This window comes from Cynoglossus semilaevis, chromosome 1 (assembly GCF_000523025.1).
Source record: "Cynoglossus semilaevis isolate Cse_v1.0 chromosome 1, Cse_v1.0, whole genome shotgun sequence".
Classification (NCBI taxonomy): domain Eukaryota; kingdom Metazoa; phylum Chordata; class Actinopteri; order Pleuronectiformes; family Cynoglossidae; genus Cynoglossus; species Cynoglossus semilaevis.
The window spans coordinates 10,330,145-10,348,217 of NC_024307.1; the positions used below are offsets into that span (position 1 = coordinate 10,330,145).

General features: G+C 37.9%; 2 protein-coding genes across 2 annotated transcripts; both read right to left on the minus strand.

The window, feature by feature from the left end:
• Positions 1–3,297: 3,297 nt before the first annotated feature.
• fut9a (fucosyltransferase 9a) lies at positions 3,298–11,141 on the minus strand. Its single transcript, XM_008310017.3, has 3 exons — positions 10,462–11,141; positions 8,177–8,354; positions 3,298–7,972 (listed from the first exon to the last, which is right to left on the minus strand). Exon 3 carries the CDS (start codon positions 7,961–7,963, stop codon positions 6,881–6,883), a length of 1,083 nt encoding a protein of 360 aa, XP_008308239.1. The 5' UTR covers positions 7,964–7,972; positions 8,177–8,354; positions 10,462–11,141; the 3' UTR covers positions 3,298–6,880.
• Positions 11,142–11,554: 413 nt separating this feature from the next.
• Positions 11,555–17,255, minus strand: manea (mannosidase, endo-alpha). Its single transcript, XM_008310006.3, has 5 exons — positions 16,072–17,255; positions 14,584–15,169; positions 14,161–14,270; positions 13,410–13,486; positions 11,555–13,256 (listed from the first exon to the last, which is right to left on the minus strand). The coding sequence occupies exons 2-5, from the start codon at positions 15,092–15,094 to the stop codon at positions 12,617–12,619; spliced, it is 1,338 nt and encodes a 445-aa protein (XP_008308228.1). The 5' UTR covers positions 15,095–15,169; positions 16,072–17,255; the 3' UTR covers positions 11,555–12,616.
• Positions 17,256–18,073: the final 818 nt, after the last annotated feature.

The window sequence follows — 18,073 nt, forward strand, 5'->3', positions numbered from 1 at the left end:
AATTTTATTTCTGCCAGCACTGCACAGCAAAAAGCCTGCTGATCGTGCATATTCCATTCCCCTCCTTAATCCTCTGAAGTGAGCAGCTGCCAGCAGATTTCCTATGCTGCCTGTCTGGTCCTAATAAATAGACCTTTATTTGACCTGGACTCAGATGTCCTCTTATCTTAATGCATTCAGGGCTCCGACAATAAGGTGTCAGAAGCTGTTCTTCCTGCTCTCCATGAAATGATCTCAGAGAAGAACAGAAGCATTTTCTTTGGTGGATCCTTTGAGGTGCTGACCTGTTGCAGACAGAGACGGATCAACGCGACACTGTCGTGTTTCTCCGAGGCACAAAAGCTTCACTGCAGCAGAGTTGACAACTGGTTGGCATGGTGATGACAGCATAAGTGGGATCCATTAAGGTTGAGATGAGGGGCGGCTCTGGCAGTTAATGAGAGGACTCAAACAGACCTGGCCCTTTGAGAAGACCTTCTACTGTCTTCTGCGAACTGCGAAGCCTGCTTTCAACATGGCGTTCTCAACAGAACAGGATAGTCACACAGGGGGTTCGCTGGGGATGAGGAGATACATCTTCGTCTACGATCTCACAAAACCTTACACCCCTTCAGGGAGGAGGAGTGGGCTCGTGTAATGCCATCACTGACTCTGCCGCCCAGTTCTCACCAAAGTGAGTCATGGTATGTGGGGGCGACAGGAGCTGTTACTGAGCCAGACATTCGATCTACGTGTTAAAGAGGAGCGAAAGTCGTCCACTTCCAGGAATCTACAACCCATTAAAATGTTATACTCCATCACCTCATTTCTTTAGGCAGCCCTCAGATTTATTGATGTTAGGGTTAATTGTGTAGTTTGAGATGATGATTGGTATTTTGTCAGGAAAGTTGCACGTATGTTTCTAAGACTGGCCTGGAAGAGAGAGAGAAGTGCGAGCTGTTTTGCATTTTTAATATTTTCTTGTACTAAATTGCATCAGATTTTTATTATCCTTTGTCTTTTGTGAATATTTCTAGGTTAAGTTAACGTTTGTCCATGTTATGCTATTTTTTTGGCTAGTTTGTAAAAAATGAATGTGGCCAAATTTAGCTTGTTAGCGGAAAAGAAACAGTCTGTGTAGCTATTTCTCACCTATATAAAACAATTTGGCTGTTGATGCCTGTTGCTAACAATTATTGTAGGTCTATTTAGCCCCTGTGCGGTCCTTCGCATTTTTGTACACACTGTTTGCCCTTGCAATGATTTTCATCTTGGCCCAGAATATGAGTATTAATGAGTATGAGGAAAAGTTGGCACAAGTCATGCAGTACAGGAACATACACACGCACACACACACATACACACACCCACACACACACACACAAAGACATAAAGATAAGGGTCAGGAGGTTTGGGCAACAGCTACCGACTAGCTAACGTAGCACATGAGTAAAATTACCTTAATATTTAGTTTACTTTATCTTTTGTCTAATTTATGTATATGTTTTTTCCACTGAGCATCACTTGTTTAGTTTAGGCCCATTACGCTAATAAAGTTTCTGCTCCAGCCATTAAAATGCTGTAAGGTTAAAGTTATTTGTATCTTATTTGTGATTTTTGGTAACAAGATGACACTTGATTGTTAAAGACATTTTAAGCTAATTTTAGCTTATTTTGGTTAAAAAAGTAAAAAAAAAATAGGTTTTGCTATTTTTGGCTAGTTTATACAATTTATTATTTAAGGGTAATTTTAGCTTTGGCTAACTTTTGGTGATAATAGACATGGGTTTGTCTTTTGTTGTCGTTTGTCTTATTCTAAGCAATTTGTGGTGAAGATGATCTAATTATAAGCATTCATTGAGCAATTTTTTGTTAGTAGAGTAGCTACTTTGGCCTTTTCAGGGGAATTTTTTTTCCTTGTAGCAGTTGATGATTTATTGATTTTTTTTGGACAACCTTTACTTGTGTCTGAGCTGAAGCTACAAAAAACATATAAAATAATAATTTCTCACAAAATGTCAAACCACTCCCTCGGGGTTTATCAGCCTCTATTGATTTTAATCTACAATGACCTCCAAGTACACTGACAACATGAACAGGACTGAACTTTCAAATGAATCCCCAACTGAGATCAATAATTATTTCACACCACTGATCAGTGCAGCAAAATCACTCTTCACAGACTTGGACCAGAGGTGCCGCCTGCAGGCAGTTGACAAAGATGTGTCATCCTCACGGCAAAGTGAAAGAGATCACTGTAAATATCAAAGTACCATCCAGGATATGGTGTAACTAACAACAGATAAGAGACCGTGATATATCCGCCACAACACCTTCGCTTTGCTCTCGTCAATCACTTATCAAGGCTGTTGGGGGGGCTATTAATACACCCGCCTGCATTACATGGCTCTGTCGAACAGCATGGGCATCAGCTGTGGAAATCCCATTCGATACAGATGCAAGACGACGAATTAGGTGACACCGGGCAAAAGGTGTCAAGAACAACTTTGCAAAAGATTGAAGATTTCGAATTGTCAAATAAGTCTGTGTGTTAAAAAGAAATGTTCGGATTAAATCCTGACATATTTGGAGATACAGTATACCAAGTCGAGAAAAAGCACTGACCAGTGTTTTTCACAAACTGTGTTGCGACCCTGAGGCAGGGGTCATTGATGTTTTCCATGACATTATTGAAGACCTTGGACCTTAAGTGATGGGTTAAATCCAACATTGAAGACCTTGGACCTTAAGTGATGGACTAACTGGGTTAAATCCAGTAATTCATTGACAGTAAAATACCATTAATAATACATTTGTTCTGGTCAATTCTGGTCATATGAAGGTCTGAGTAAATTAAAGGATATTTTTGTCACGTAAAAGACTCTGACTCGAGGTATAGCTTTCGGCTCTCGATGATTTAAAAAGCATAAGCACAGACAATGAATTTAAAAAAGCACATCGGAGCCACTTACAGTAAAAATGTATTACTCTTTGCAATACCACTTTTGGCCAGCAGGTGCTGCCAGCTCAGGTTATTAAAAACCTGATAAAATTCAACTTCTCTTAATAATATACTCAGTCAACTAGTTGTTAGATTAGATGAATGTATTTAACATTGCATTTGATGGGCAGAAATTAAGCATATTAAATTTAATTAATGCTATTGTTGGTGTCTTGCTGGTTGCTTTTTAAATAATACAACATTTAAAATTATCATTACAAGTACACTGCAAGAGGAAAGTGATGTGATTAGAAAGTACAATTTAATTATTTCATTATAAAAAAGTGTTTATTTAGTGTGGACTAAATTGTTGAGATTAACACTGATGTAATAGGATTTATTTTTTGATAAAACATTCTATAAAGAAATTTCCATAAAAAACATTTCCATTAAGAAAAAGAAAATATTGCATGCACCATTTACCCATTTGTCAGAATCTTTATTTTTTTGGACACTACCAGACATCTACAGTTAAAACACATTTGGCAAAATACATTGATTTGGCAAAAATAAAAATGTACTGATTGAATCACTGATTGCTGATCAGCTAACTGGCAGACAAGTGAACATATCTGGAGAATTTCATCAAGTGTTTTTGAAGGAGGCGGCTCAGACGACAACCAGAGGTATCCTGGATCACTCGAGTGCTGGGACACACTTACTGTCTTAGACATGGGGGTCACAGAAAAACACAGCTCCACTGGGCTGTGTTTTTGTGCAAAAAAAAAAAAAAAAAAAAAGAAAAATGACAGAAAACAGAAAAAATAAGCCACCCTTTTCCATAAATGTACTCACCACATTTGACATAAAACCTTTGTTTTTGCTTTTTTTTAAGGGTGGACTGTACAATATGAAACCATGAGTGGCACTTTCAACTGAAGATTTCACAAAAGCTTCACCTAAGACATACACGGTCACCAGCACAGTAAATCACACAACTCCAAATAAAGTGTCATATCCTGTGTGCACATGAAGAAGACTTTCTCCTCCATTCCGTTCGTTTCCGTAAATAAAAGCTTCTTCCATGTAAAACTGTCGTAACAGATGAATACCGCCCACCTTAGATGAACTCTGACACCACTGTCTCTGGTGTCGCAAGTGTCTCCTTTCATGTCCACTCAGTCTCTTAAACTGTTACTGACTAAAGTACAGCAAAATCACATTCACTGCCTGGCAACACTTGTTTGTTGCAGAGAGATTTGAACATTAAAAATATATATACACAATGCACTCTTCTCCGTCCTCCACTGAAGCTCCATCTGTTCAGTCCACACACAGGAATCGTCCGTGTGAGCTACAACAGGTTTCTTTATGGCAGCTGTCAACGTCTCAAAAAAATAATTCAGACATTCATTATCTACGTCCATGGTCCCTTCTGACGACGCAGAAATATTAAAATGACAACGGCTCATGTTTTGACTTGTGTCTGACCAAGAACCCGAAGGCTTATCTTGCATAAAATGAGATAATATACAGTATCACAGTACCGCTGTTAGAAATTGTCATTAGTAGCTGCAGATTTCTGTCAGACACTTTGTTTGGTGAAAATGTTGTTTTGATTAAAGGTATGTGTGCTGCGGTGTCTACAGACGGGCATCTGTTGTTGGTGGTATCACAGCTGATGTTGTGCTGTAAACAGGAGAGTAAAAGAAAAGCACAGAAACAATAGCTACATGCAAATAGCAACTCCCAAAACAGCAGTGTAGTGTAACCCAGAGATATCAAACTCAAGGCCCACAGGCTGCATGTGACCTGCCAATCGATTCCAAGCAGCTCACCACTTGATATCAAGTTATAGTCAAATGCACTCTGCAGCATTTTCTTGTGATTTGCAAACAAGCACTGCACCTATTTTGCATCTGATTGGCTCACTAGGGTGAGGTGGTGGCAGGAAAGTGCCAGCAATACCTCCACTCTCCTGGGACGGCAGGATTATAGCTGTAGCCTTGATCGGTGTAGGCTACATTATTCTAGCTGTAGCTCTAGTGCTAGAATATTTTGGCATCAATCCCTTGGTTCAAACACTTTACATCACCATTCAGATGGCACCTGTTAAATGAATGTGATAATTACAAAGATATAAACGCTAAAAAAATGTTCACATTTAGTCTTAAAGTCTTGAAGAACAGAAAAAGCAAGAAGGCGGTACCAGGACCAAATCTTTAAGAATGGAGCTAATGCTACTATTAGCTAAAAACAGCTGAAACAGTAACGGGTAGCCAATGTTTGTTAGAGGTATATAAAAATAAGTATTTTCCTGCACTGTATATTTTATAGATGCTGCACATTTAATTGTTGTAAAGGTGTGATAATCTGATTTCCCCTATTGTCATGTAAACACACTGGATTAGCTACACTTCCCACCTTTAGCCAGTTAGCTTATGTTTTTTACTGTGTGCGACAAAGGCTACTTCACAGGCGTTTGGGGTTATCACAAAGTGATAAACAATAGAATGTTTCATGTCAACATTTTTTCAATGGTTGTGTCTGTCATTGGCCCCCCATGTTATTGGACATGCCAGCAGAGCTCACTGGAATGATCAGGTCTAATTCACATTTGCTTTAACCATTGGGTACAAAATGATGAACCCTGTCAGTTTGGAATGTGACAGTTCACAAAAAAAAACTGTTATTTAAACAGACATGTATCCATTTGATCCTTGTTCTACCACCACATTCAGATGAAAAAAAAATTACAGACTTAGATAAAATCAGAATGCAACATAACGATAGGTGTGGGAATTTCACATTGCGGTATAATCCTTCACATGGGATCTGACTGCACTGTGACAAATCACATGTGACAATGAACAATTTCACAATACGTTTAAAATAGTAACCTCCTTCTCAGAGTCACAGCTGCTGTCATGGACGACTGGGCTAATGATCACCATATGCCATCGGCTGCCACACAAACGCCGTGGCAGAGCTTCTGTCTTTACACGCGTTACCATAGGAAACCGTTGGATTGACTGTGCAAATGCAGAAATACAAAAATACAGAGGAAATAAAAAGAAATCACAGCTAGTTTAAAAAAAACCCCACGACACTATATGTACATGACAAGATTCAACAACTTTCACATTTGAGTTTAGTAAACACCACACAGGTGACTGCGTCACTAGCACAGATGGAATTTTGATTTCTAAATGAATATTACACGACCTTTTCACTTTTTTTGTCTCTCTACTGTCCTGCAATCAACTCTATAGCAAGGTTTGTTGTGTGGTATTTTCTCGAGAATCGTAATAAAAATAAAGAGAGACACACTGGATTGGAAAACTTAAAATAGCTACAAATGGTTTTGTGTTAGAAACATAATTGTATAAAAATATAAAAAAACTATATTTACTAATTAAATTATACTAAAATGATGCAAAATGCAAAATAAGGCATAGAATCGCTGACAAAGGAAAAAAAAATCAGGTTAGACATTGGACCACTGATCATTAATTATTAGAACTCTTTTTTTCAAACTAAGCCAAATATTAGGAATAAACTTTGATAACAAGTGAAAAAATGGGAACTGGGGCCAGAAATGTTCCACTGGTTTCAGAAGTAGCATATTCATATGAAAGCTCATGGATAATTCCAGTCTACCTGCAGGTATGTGGACAATGTATCCAATGATGTAATCATCCATTTTCCTCTTAATGGAATTGAAATTATGAAATTGATGATTCTTGACCCATGTGGGAAAACATTTCTTTAGCTATGAATTGACGTAGTCTATTTCTCCAAAGAATTACATATAGTCACAGTTACCTCAAGAACCAGCAGAGCACTTCTGGTTGACAATGTCCATTCCTTACATTTAGTCTACAGTTTGAAACAAAGGATTAAAGATCTTAAAGCACTGCCCTCTCCAACACATCAAACGCTTGGTAACCCCCCAAATCTCTACCCACCCCAGTACCACTTGTCAAGATTATTGAATGTCTTATATTCTTTGTGCCTACGCAAGTAATCACAAGCCAGACATGTGTGCTCTTCCCAAAAGTTGACCTTTTTAACTTTAAAGTGCCGCCGCCACTCAAAGTACCTGAGGTACATGTTCTCGTTCTTGTCTAGGAGCAGCAAGTAATCTGCCAGTTCCTTGGGTGAAGGGAAGTCATCCACGTGGATGAAGGCGTCACCCTGGATGAAGTTCTCGTAGTTTTGCCTAGACGGGCCCAGAACCACTGGGACTGTCCCCACCGAGAGTGGGTTGTACAGTTTCTCAGTTATGTAGTCTTTATGGATGGAGTTTTCAAAAGCCAGGTAGAACTTACAGCTGGCAATGGTGGGGAAGTAATCCTGATCAGCTATGTATTCCCCAAAGGCTTGTCCATATGCGTGAACCTCGATGTGTTTGTACAGCTCATTGTAGTATTTCGACCGCACATGGTCTGCGTTCCAGTTGCTCACAATCCAGCAGATCAACTTGGTCTTGCTTGGTGGGACAAAGTCCTCCTCACCTTCTGCTGGTACAATGCTCCCATAAGGCACTTCAATGTGAGCATCTTGACGGTAACTGAGAGTCAGATTGAACAGGTTCTCAATCCCAGACAGCTGGGACGAGTGTGACGGCGACTCCAGGTTCATCCATATCCACTTCTGGAAGGACGGTCGCTGCAGTGGTGGCAGATTGGACAGATCAGAGCAGATGTCTCGATGATGAATGATGACCCCGTCAGACTTATTGAAGAAGTTCCTGTCTGCTGTGATAAAACAGCCCTCGATGTTAAACACGGAGCTGCAGACATTCAGGTCATACGTTTGTCCAAACGGCCAGAGCCAGATCAGCACTGTCGTCACATTCTTGTCACTCTTGTTGGAGAAGAGGTTCTTGACTCTGTCTGTGGAAATTGTTGACTCTACAGAACCTGATAGCCAGCTGGTGGACGGTTTAAAATACATCAAAAACAGAGTGACAAAGCATCCCAGTACAAATGTGCCAAACAGCAGGGGTCGTAGTATTCTGTGAAAAGGTGCAGATAGCATACTCCTGTCCTGGGAAATGGAAAAAACACAGGATTTAATGCTTAATGCAGGGACTTAATGATCATGTGACTTTTTAGTTTAACTTTAACTGTTAGTTAAAGGATTAGTGGTTCAGAGTTAATGCACAACAAGACTACCTGCACCTAGACAAACCGTTCACCTGTTGTCAGAACTATGATCTATGAACTTAATACTAGAACATTTGGCACTGACCTGGTGGATTTGACTTGATGTTGAAATCTGGGTAAATTCAGCAAAGTATTCCTACATTAAGATGAAAGAGGTATTGACTTTTGATGACGGTTCTCAACGAAGTGATGTCTGTGTTGCTCTCATGAATGACAATCTAATCAGTTGAGTCTACAAGAACAGGTCTTCTCAGTAATGCCTTCTATAAACAAAGAGAAAGGAAAAAAGAGAGAAAGGAGAAAATGTCAAGTTGAAAAGACAAAAAAATAACACACCAGAGTACGAACATGAACAATTCACAGAGCCAGACAACTGGGGTTATAGCACCCCGTGCAGGGTAGGAAGGATGTTTGATGCATTTAGACTTGCAAACTCCTGCCATAAAGGGCCAGAAACCACCTGTTGAGTAAATAATCCTGATAATCCGCCAAACACTGGTACAGGGCATGGTTATGTTTACAACAAATCAATTGTAATTTTAGATGGTGCCACTGGATGACAGCAGATATCAAATGTGCCAAGTTTTCTTTGAACGTTTTGGTTTAATCTTGTACATTTTATTTAATTGATTTCGCCCAGATTTCTACATCCAGCCAATAATGAAGAAGCCTGCTGCTAAAATTATGAACCTCATTTTGGCCTGTGAGACAAAAAGAATGTCCACCTTTGTTCTTGAGGAAAATTTCTTCAGTTTGCTTATGTACTTATGTTAGCACTAAACAATCTTAACTGAGTGACTGGGTTGTTTGATAAGCCGGACTGATAGAGGTCAGACAAGTTAGTCAAGGGATTATTTACATACACTAAATGTGCATCACCATTGGAAAATATTGTGTTTTCCATCTTAAGGGTGAATCCTCCTGAAATACATTCCTTGCTCTTCTATCTATTATGACATTAGGAGAATGCTATTGACCATAGCATAACAACACGTGTTATCCCCACCATCCATACCATCAATTGTGTTTTATAATAAGACCAGTGAAAACAGATCTGCACCCTAATGCTAAATGACCCGAATGAGTGTAACCCCTTTTAAAGGCTTTCAGTATCGATATGTTTTTATGTTGGCAAATCCTCTTACATCTATGTCTGTCAGCAGCAGTCGGCCGTAATGCTTGAACTTGCTAGATGTGAATTCACAAGCACAAAAGTGTCAAGTTATTGGTCAAAACGCAGAAACTCTTGAATTCTGCTGAACTCTTTATATTATGCTGATTCAGTGGAATCTTAATGGTGCGTTGCCAGAAAAAAAAGAAAAGGAACGCTCCTAAGCAGCATCAATTTGATATTTTAGTAATATGTATACGTTTCTATATTATCTATCTATCTATCTAAAATGTATATATATATATAATTATGTAAATGGTTGATGTGTCCATCAACCAGTAAGAAGCACACAGACACAAGTGTAATAAGCTCTTTGGATAAAATCAAAAAAATAATGAGTATTTAACGTACCGAGAGCAGTTTGTATTAGTGAGGGTAGTATGACTCGTATACATTTCTGCTTAAAAAACACTGCCACATTTATTCACATTTGAAATAATATACCAGTGTATTTGGGTGCGTGGCATGGTTTGGTCTGCAGCAGTGCTGTGTATGAAATGACAGGATGAGGGACGTGCACAGAACACAGCGAGTATCACCGATAGTATGGCATCAAATTCTTAAAGTGGTCTTAGTAACAGGTAAAATGGCTGTGTGCTTTGAAATTAAATATATATGGGTATGTTTTACGAGGACTTTCATTCTGATTTATATTCTTGTGATGAGGTGGCAGTGGTTGTAAAAAGACACGTCATCCCAGGTGAGAATTCATTTCCAGCCACTGAGCACTGAAGGTCATTTTAAAACTGTGATGATGTGTTGGACAAATGGCTGGGAGGCTGCACAGACATGGACGAGGACGATGCTGCATTTTCACAAAAATAATACACATTTCTGTCCAGCTCATCACGGCACTTATGTGCCTGTAAAATTGGCCTAAGCACCCTGCAAGGTGTGCTTAGGGCTTTAAGCAGAGAAGAGCACCATTTCATTAGACTTCATGCAAAACGACCCTCGTTCTTCCTTTAAGTGTGAGTCCATTCACATAACAAATATTGTGCATGCAAAAGATGGGTAGCATACAGAGGAATGGAAGAAGAAAATATAACATTAAAGCAGTCGCTACATTTATATTTGAATTGAAATGTATATACATGCATATTTATCTATAATTAGTTGACCATAATCAGTCGCCAAAAGCAGGTATCGCGCTGCTCATCCAAGAAGGAGCTAAATAGCCATGCATCTATTCCACTCACCATCTTGACAGGCGTTGAGTCAAAATAGTCCCTTCTACTCATTTCCTCCAGATGTCCTTAAACCGTCTCAAAGACACCTTGCTACATGCGGATGATGGTGGTGGTGATGGTTGGAAGGACGCGATGGGGAGGGAGAGCAAAAAAAAAAGAGAAAAATCCACCGTATTTGCAGCAATGGAGCTGGATGCGCCTCCATCCATCGTCTTTATCTCGATTCAACCTGACTGGCGATGCGATGGGCGCTGAATCCTCACAGCCACCGATACAATAATGACATTTGCTGTCTTTTATTATGATGTGCTAATGTTATTATTGGCTCGAATATCCCGTCAGTATGCACAGCATCAATTCAACGGGAGGACGCCATGTATCTATGTCCAGGCATGTGAAGACTGTCTGCCAGTGCACTACCTTTCTGTTTATTCTCAATGCAACTGCGGACTACGGCGGAGGCTGCGTGCACGCGTGCGCGTGTCCGTGTGTCCTTTGGGTTTCTTTAGGTTGCTGATTCCGTGTTTTTTCCGTGTTCCTTTATTTAACTCAAAAGGTACAGACGAATTCTAATTATTATTATTGTTGTTTTTAATGTTGTTGTTGTTATTAAAATAATAATAGTTATAATAATAATGATGGTGATACCACACTACACTGGCCTACACTCAAGAGTGAGACAGTGCCTTAATTGTACGAGCCCCGGAAGTGACGTAAACGAAACAAAATATATTGTCAAACGTTATTGTGCTGCTTTTATAGTTACAACTTAGTTAATATAAAATAATAATAAAGACTATAATATAGTTCAAAGTTTAAAATATTAAGTTAAGAGGTCATGTTGATCGATAAGAAAATGCCTCGAAGTGAGTATTTTGTAATTTGAGGAGCTGTGTAAGAGTGAACACTTCGTTTTAATCTGTTATTCTGAAAAAAAAAATCACATTTTCTGAAAGTGTTTGTTTTTACTGGTAAAAAACTTTAAGAGATGAGGATTTTCTACAACACAACAACAGCACAATAACAGCAGCACAATTAGCTAAACAGACATTTTCAAAGTGAATGCTGGACTTGGCGGATGAGACAACGGTTTCTGCATTTGTTTAAGCTAATAACACGTATTTATTCAGTATTATTCAATATAACTGAAGAATACTCAGCTCTGCCTCTAGCAAAATGAAGTTACATGTTTTGCTAGAGGCATTTATTCTTGTCATGCAGGTTTTCAACATCATCCTCTGAATATAAAATGACTACATTTACATTTGAATTAATGTTTTTAAAAATATTAAATCAACGTGTCATAATCCATTTTTTTATTACTAGACTTATTACACTGAATGGAGGAAATATCATAAGATCAGTGGTTGCCTTTTACTATGTTCACACTATCTAGTGTTACATACATAAATGAAGTAATGATGTCAAGTAATGAGGTAAGTAATTGTCAAACATCAATAATTCTGCCCTAGTAATTTCAATATATATGCGGAGAAGTGTCAACTTCCGAGCCACTGTGCCACGGCCCATTAGTTTGTCATGAGAGATCATCGAGTGCACCCAAGATTATCCAAAAATCTAAAAATTATCCAATTTTACATCTCAATTGCTCTGAAAACTTTTATTTTACTGCAAGTAACATTTATTTGTTTATCTGTGCAACAGGGACAGACCTATTAAATCCACTTTGTGGCAGATGTTGGCCATGAAATTTAAAAGACAGACTCAGAGCAGTTGAAGTTCTTGTGACTTTCTTCAATTATTGTGTTCAACTAAACAGGCCCAGGTTCACACTGAACAACAAAATTAAGTAATTTGAAGCTAGAAGATCATCATGTCATTGCATATACATTTGTTTGGTAGTTCCCTGTAGGATTTAACTAGTGTAAAATATGTGTCATGGCTCAAAGGTTTGGCGAACACTAATCTATGGAAACATTAAGGCAATACAGTATGTAGTAGCAGTTATTAGACATTGTTGCAAACCGTAATTTAAGCTTATTACATTTTATCCATGTAAAAATCTTGATTTTTTTTTTTACATTTATTTCTATTCGGTTTCCATTGAGCCATAGATAATATGAGGAAATCATGCATGGAATGGAACATATGAATATTCCCATATCATATCAGTAACAATTACTAGCCAAAGTTCTTGGAGAACTTATTGTGAACGAGGCCACTTGCGTCGCTCACTATCAAATATGGCCGACCATTTGCGAGTTATTTCTAGGTAGATTGAAGGTTTATTAGGCATGTAGTCCAGGTACACAGTCTGGCTTTTCTTCGGAACTGCCATTTCGATCTGCGTTCCTTCGTGCCACTCATTAAAAGATGTTATTGATATAAAATCACCTCTGGCTTCTATGGCTGAGCTAAATGAGGTTTCGTAATATTTGCCATTAATGCGATTTCGGGTGTTTTGAAAATTCCAGGGCCGGACGCTTGTGTCGATATATCCTGGGCCAATGCTTGGGATGAACATGAGGTTGTTGTCTTCGCAGAAAGCTTTAATCGAGTCCCAGTTCCGCTGAGTGGACCCATAGGAAAATCCATTAGTAGCAAAGTAAGTGTAGATGCCATCAAAACCAGCCGTGAGGATTTCTCTTTTATGTTTTTCCTCCACCAGAAGGGCAATGAAGATAGCATCATACTGTGTGTCCCTGATGCTGTTGTTTTCGGTGTGTTTCAGCAGCTTGGCCCACTGCTCAGAATTCATCAGGTATGAGTCGTATACATAGAAGAGTGGAAGACTGTTGCCAGTATTAGTCAGATACTTGAAGAACGCTGGGTGCTCACCGTATCTGAGGAGGACGGAGGGTCGATAATTGAAAAAAAACAAAACAGAGGGAAATGTCACAGGACTCAGCAGAGTGTGAGGAACATGACATTTATTGATTAGTGCATGAGGCATGATACAAAGACTTGCAGTATAACAGGAATGCAGTACTACTCACCTCTCTATGATGTATTTGACATTTGAGAACATATTAACCTCATCTCTCCCTTGGTAGGGTTCAATGTGAAAAGCAACCTGTAAATAGAGACAGTGATAAGGACGTTAAAAAAGGAATAACATTTACTTACAGTTTTCAGTTGTCTTATTTTAATTTTTTTAATTTTAATTTTGTCCTAACTTTTTTAATCGCAGGTCATCAGATACTTCCTTCCATCCATCATCATCCGCTGATCAGGATAAAATAAGAATAAAGTGGTCCCTCTCCTATCGTGGTAGTTGCGTTCCAAGACCAACCACGAAATGCAAAAATTGCGAGGCGAGATAATTATTATATCATTTACGTATATATTTACCCTTTACAAACCTCCCCCACCTTACCCTTTCCCACACAATTATATGCACAAGAGAGCTGTATAATGACGGCGCAGAGTGAAGTGAACGACAGAGTGGCTGACAGACAAGGGGAGATGCTGAGAGATGCTACGATGCATAAGCCAATCAGTGTGAGGAACAGAAGAGCCTGCTTAATTAGTCAATGTTGCTGTGTCTCGTCAATCTCGAAAATTTCAAAATGAGAATCCACATTTTCAAAGCCAAAACTTTTAGTCTTTTAGAATATTTTTAGCTATATTTCGCAATATAGTGAAAATTTCTGGAGATCAATTTTTTGCGCGCTAATGTTTATTTTTTCCTCTTGACATCTGTTGCTGTTAACAAATAAAATGATTAGAATAGTTAGTGTTACTGACCTTAATGTGATATTTTTGTGCCACATCCAGCAGCAATGGCACAATGTCATCTGTGGGCTCACCATTATCATCCTTGTAATTGGGCGGATACCACGAAAGAGCTATGACACCTAAGATATGCACAGCAACAAGTCAAACTGTGTCTAAAATAAAAATTCAAGACATGTCAAGTGAACTCAATTTTTCTAGTGTACACTCACAAAACACATTTTGCCTCACTAGAGTTTACCCTGTTTTTTTACATTAAAGGTAAATAATCCCTAAAAAATCATTTTTCTATTTAGTTTAACAAAAGTACAGCAAAATGTGTTTAGAATTATTATAAATATGATCAATTAGAGACACCATGGTTAAGGACTGTACTTTGATTAATTATGTTGGTGTTGACCACACATCTTGCTATATAAAGAAAAGTTTTCTTACCAATACTTGCTGATCGCAGCTGCTGCATGTGATCCTCTATAACAGAGGGATCTCTGGAGCTGTAAGCTCCCAAAGAGGGGTAAAAGTTAGACGCAATATCATCCGGAGGGCTATGTCTGCCCTGTGGGTAATTCTGAGCCACCTTCATGTCCCAGTGTGCCAGCTGTGGATGGTCCCAGTGAATGTATTTTCCATCAAATTTAGGGGTCCCATACCATGTATAGTAGAAGGTGTGAAGGTAGTAGTTGGGAGGAGGGAATGTCCCCATCAAAGCCTCCAGTTGTTTGTTTTTCTCTGTCTTAACTGTGTTATTCATTTTGATCTCACTAAGTTTTTTGTTGTTGCTCTCACCACTACTGTCATCTTTTCTGTCTGGAAACAGACCCCCCCCTAGATGGCTGCTAATCGGAGAGTCTTCAGGTGTAAGGGCCTTTAAGATCACAGTGATAATAAGGAGAAGCAACACAAAAGCTAACAATGTGATGCAAAATTTGCGCTTAAACCTTGCCATTCTTTAATATCTGCTTGAGGATGTTTACACATCATTGTTGAGGCATCAGTGTGGGAGATAACATCAAAACTCCACCTGGAGGAAAAAAGAAACAAAAACATCTTACTGTCCTTACATGAGGTTTATGCATTAGTGTCATGATTGGCCACGTGCAAATATGATGGAATTAAAAATAATTCTATAAAATATTAGAATTTCCTGGTGTGTTGTTAGTAAAACTTTTTATTTAAAAATATAAAAACACGTTTATTTAACATACAATATAATTTTCTCATTAAAAGTCAGTTGTGATCATGCCGGTATAATTCATATTAGGGTTAATAAAGAATGTGTGAAGTTGTTGATGAGTTGGTTGATTGTATTCACATATACTGCCTTTTAGCGCAGCGAACGGTTCCATTCATTGCTGTGGTGTTAAATTATGGAATTTGTGGGTTTTTTTTCTCCACTTAAGCCGTCAGGTTGCACTGACAACTACCCCCGTATACAATACAAGCGAGAGAGAACGCGCGTGCGTGTGTGCTCATTACTGCGGCTGCTGTCAGTTGATCTAATGTTTTACTGTGAGACGACGTCAAAAGAGCGAATAGCATCGAGTCACGCATGCACCGCGAGCACCCACCAGCAGAGACATAAATCTTCACAGTTTATTTAGATAATTTATGAGCTAATGTAGCTAAAACGCATAATATATTAATATTAAATATTGATTTCGGAAGTCATTTTTAAGCAGTAAGAATTTACACCGGTATTTAAGGTTAAATTCATGCAATTCTAAAACTGTAGGATATAAAAGTATATGAGTGGACACCTGACAGGCTTGAAATGTTAGCCACTGCAGCTAAGCCTGCAACGATGAACTTTGAACAGGAACACAGCTGCAGCTGCAACACCCGTCGGTAGGTTTATTCTGTCACACAAAAACGTCCTATTGGTTGTACAATGTGTCATTGAATAAAGAAGTTACTCTTAATTACCTGACATCTCCTTTCTTAGTTATTGCTCAGCGTTTGAGAAACAACCAAATGACAATCGTGGTTTATTCATTCACTCACGGTCAAAACTCTGCTCTTCCGGTGTGATGACTCGGCCTGGCATAATAGATCTATAAACGCTTCACACACAACGGCGAGTATTGCTCGTTGGCCATCCATATTACTTGTAAAGCCAACATGAATCGAGTCTTTTTTTCGCAGCCTATGAGGTTGCAGTCATTCATATTTCTGCATTTGAAATGGCGACGTTTTAAATGCTGTGTGGGCTTATCCTAGCTCGTTTTATAATTGTAGAGGCCGAGTACAGAAATTGGAATAGCTATAACTTTTTTGCATCGAGGGCGAGGTTGAAATTAAACCCGGAAGTGCACCGGAAAACGCTCCACTGTTAAGGGGAATCGACGTGTAAGAATGAAAATTAACAAAAAGGCTACTTCTTACCCATTAAACAACTCACTTTTTCGACTCTTGGCAGAAATTTTCGGAAAACCTGAAAAAACTATTATCTTATAGAAAAGGGACCTAAGACAGACGTGGAGACAGGTGATCTACTGAGGCAACTCCTGACTACAGCAGGTTAAGGAGTATATCCTTAACAAATGTTGAGTCGTTACTGGGGATTATAAGGAGTTAAATGATAGATACACAGGCCCCACAGCCAAGGTCTGGAGAATGCTTTCCATAAGCCTAGGTGAGATGAACTTTAAATGTATATGTAAGCCCTGGTTTTTCCAATCCCATTAGCATGAACCGCTACAGAGAGTATGATGAACTTAAATGAAGATAATGTATGTAAGAGCACAGTTAAAGCCTGTTGAGCAAATGCTTCTGACCACATGTCTACAGACAGTACTCACAACTCTATGTTCTGTTACAGCCCCCAGGAATTTTCCTACGGGATAGAGAGTACTGTGCTCCAGAACAAAATAAATGTTTTGATGAGGGATATGTTTACGTAATTTTTTCATAGTGATATATAAAGTGACCTTAAAGAAGCAAAGATTGTAACAGAGATCATATGATTTTAGTTTCCATCCATTTTATTTAATTAATACACTTTAAAACAAATGTGTACAAATAGAAAGAGAAGTTTCAGTAACTACTGATGTTTTTTCTTACTGTTGTTATGAGACAATAAGTTAATTGAATTAAAAAAACAATGTCAATCAATGTAATAAGAACATTACAGAAACTGTAAAGAAAATAAAAGGTTATCCATGTGGGAACCCTGCTTAAAATGTTATTTGCTATGACAAATGTGTGCATTTAATGAATCAACATATCTTGTGTTGGAAAAGAGTGACATACAATATGATAAAAAATTGGCGTACCAAAAAAGCATTGATTTTCTGAATTTAAACCACAAAAATGGACATAGCTAAGTATTTTAAGGCAAATGAGTGCATCTTTAGTCATTTTTGAGAAACTTTTATTTTCGGAGATTTGTTCAGGATCTTATTGGTATAGTATTTCACAAAAAACATTTTTTATACATTTTTTTTCAAAACTGTTATTTAATGAGAAACGTGCAGAGAAGATAAAATTTTGGAATTTTTTTTTTCAAAAATTTTTATCAAAAAGATTTGCTATTGTTGACATGACAGAACAAAAAAAGAATTTTCTGAAAAATTCAAAAAAATATTTTTTCAAAAATTTTTTTTTCAAAATGCTCTTATTTAACAAGAAACATGCAGAAAAACTAAAAATTTGAAAAAAAAAATTTCAAAAACTTTCATGAAACTTTTTCACCCTGTGATCACGTGACACAGTAAAATTTGGATTTAACCAAAAAATTCAAAAAAAAAAAATTATAATTTTTTTCAAAAACGCTATTATTTAATGAGAAACATGCAGAGAAGATAAAATTTTGGAATTTTTTTTTTCAAAAATTTTTATCAAAAAGATTTGCTATTGTTGACATGACACAACAAACTAAGAATTTTCTGAAAAATTCTAAAAAATATTTTATTAAAAAACATTTTTT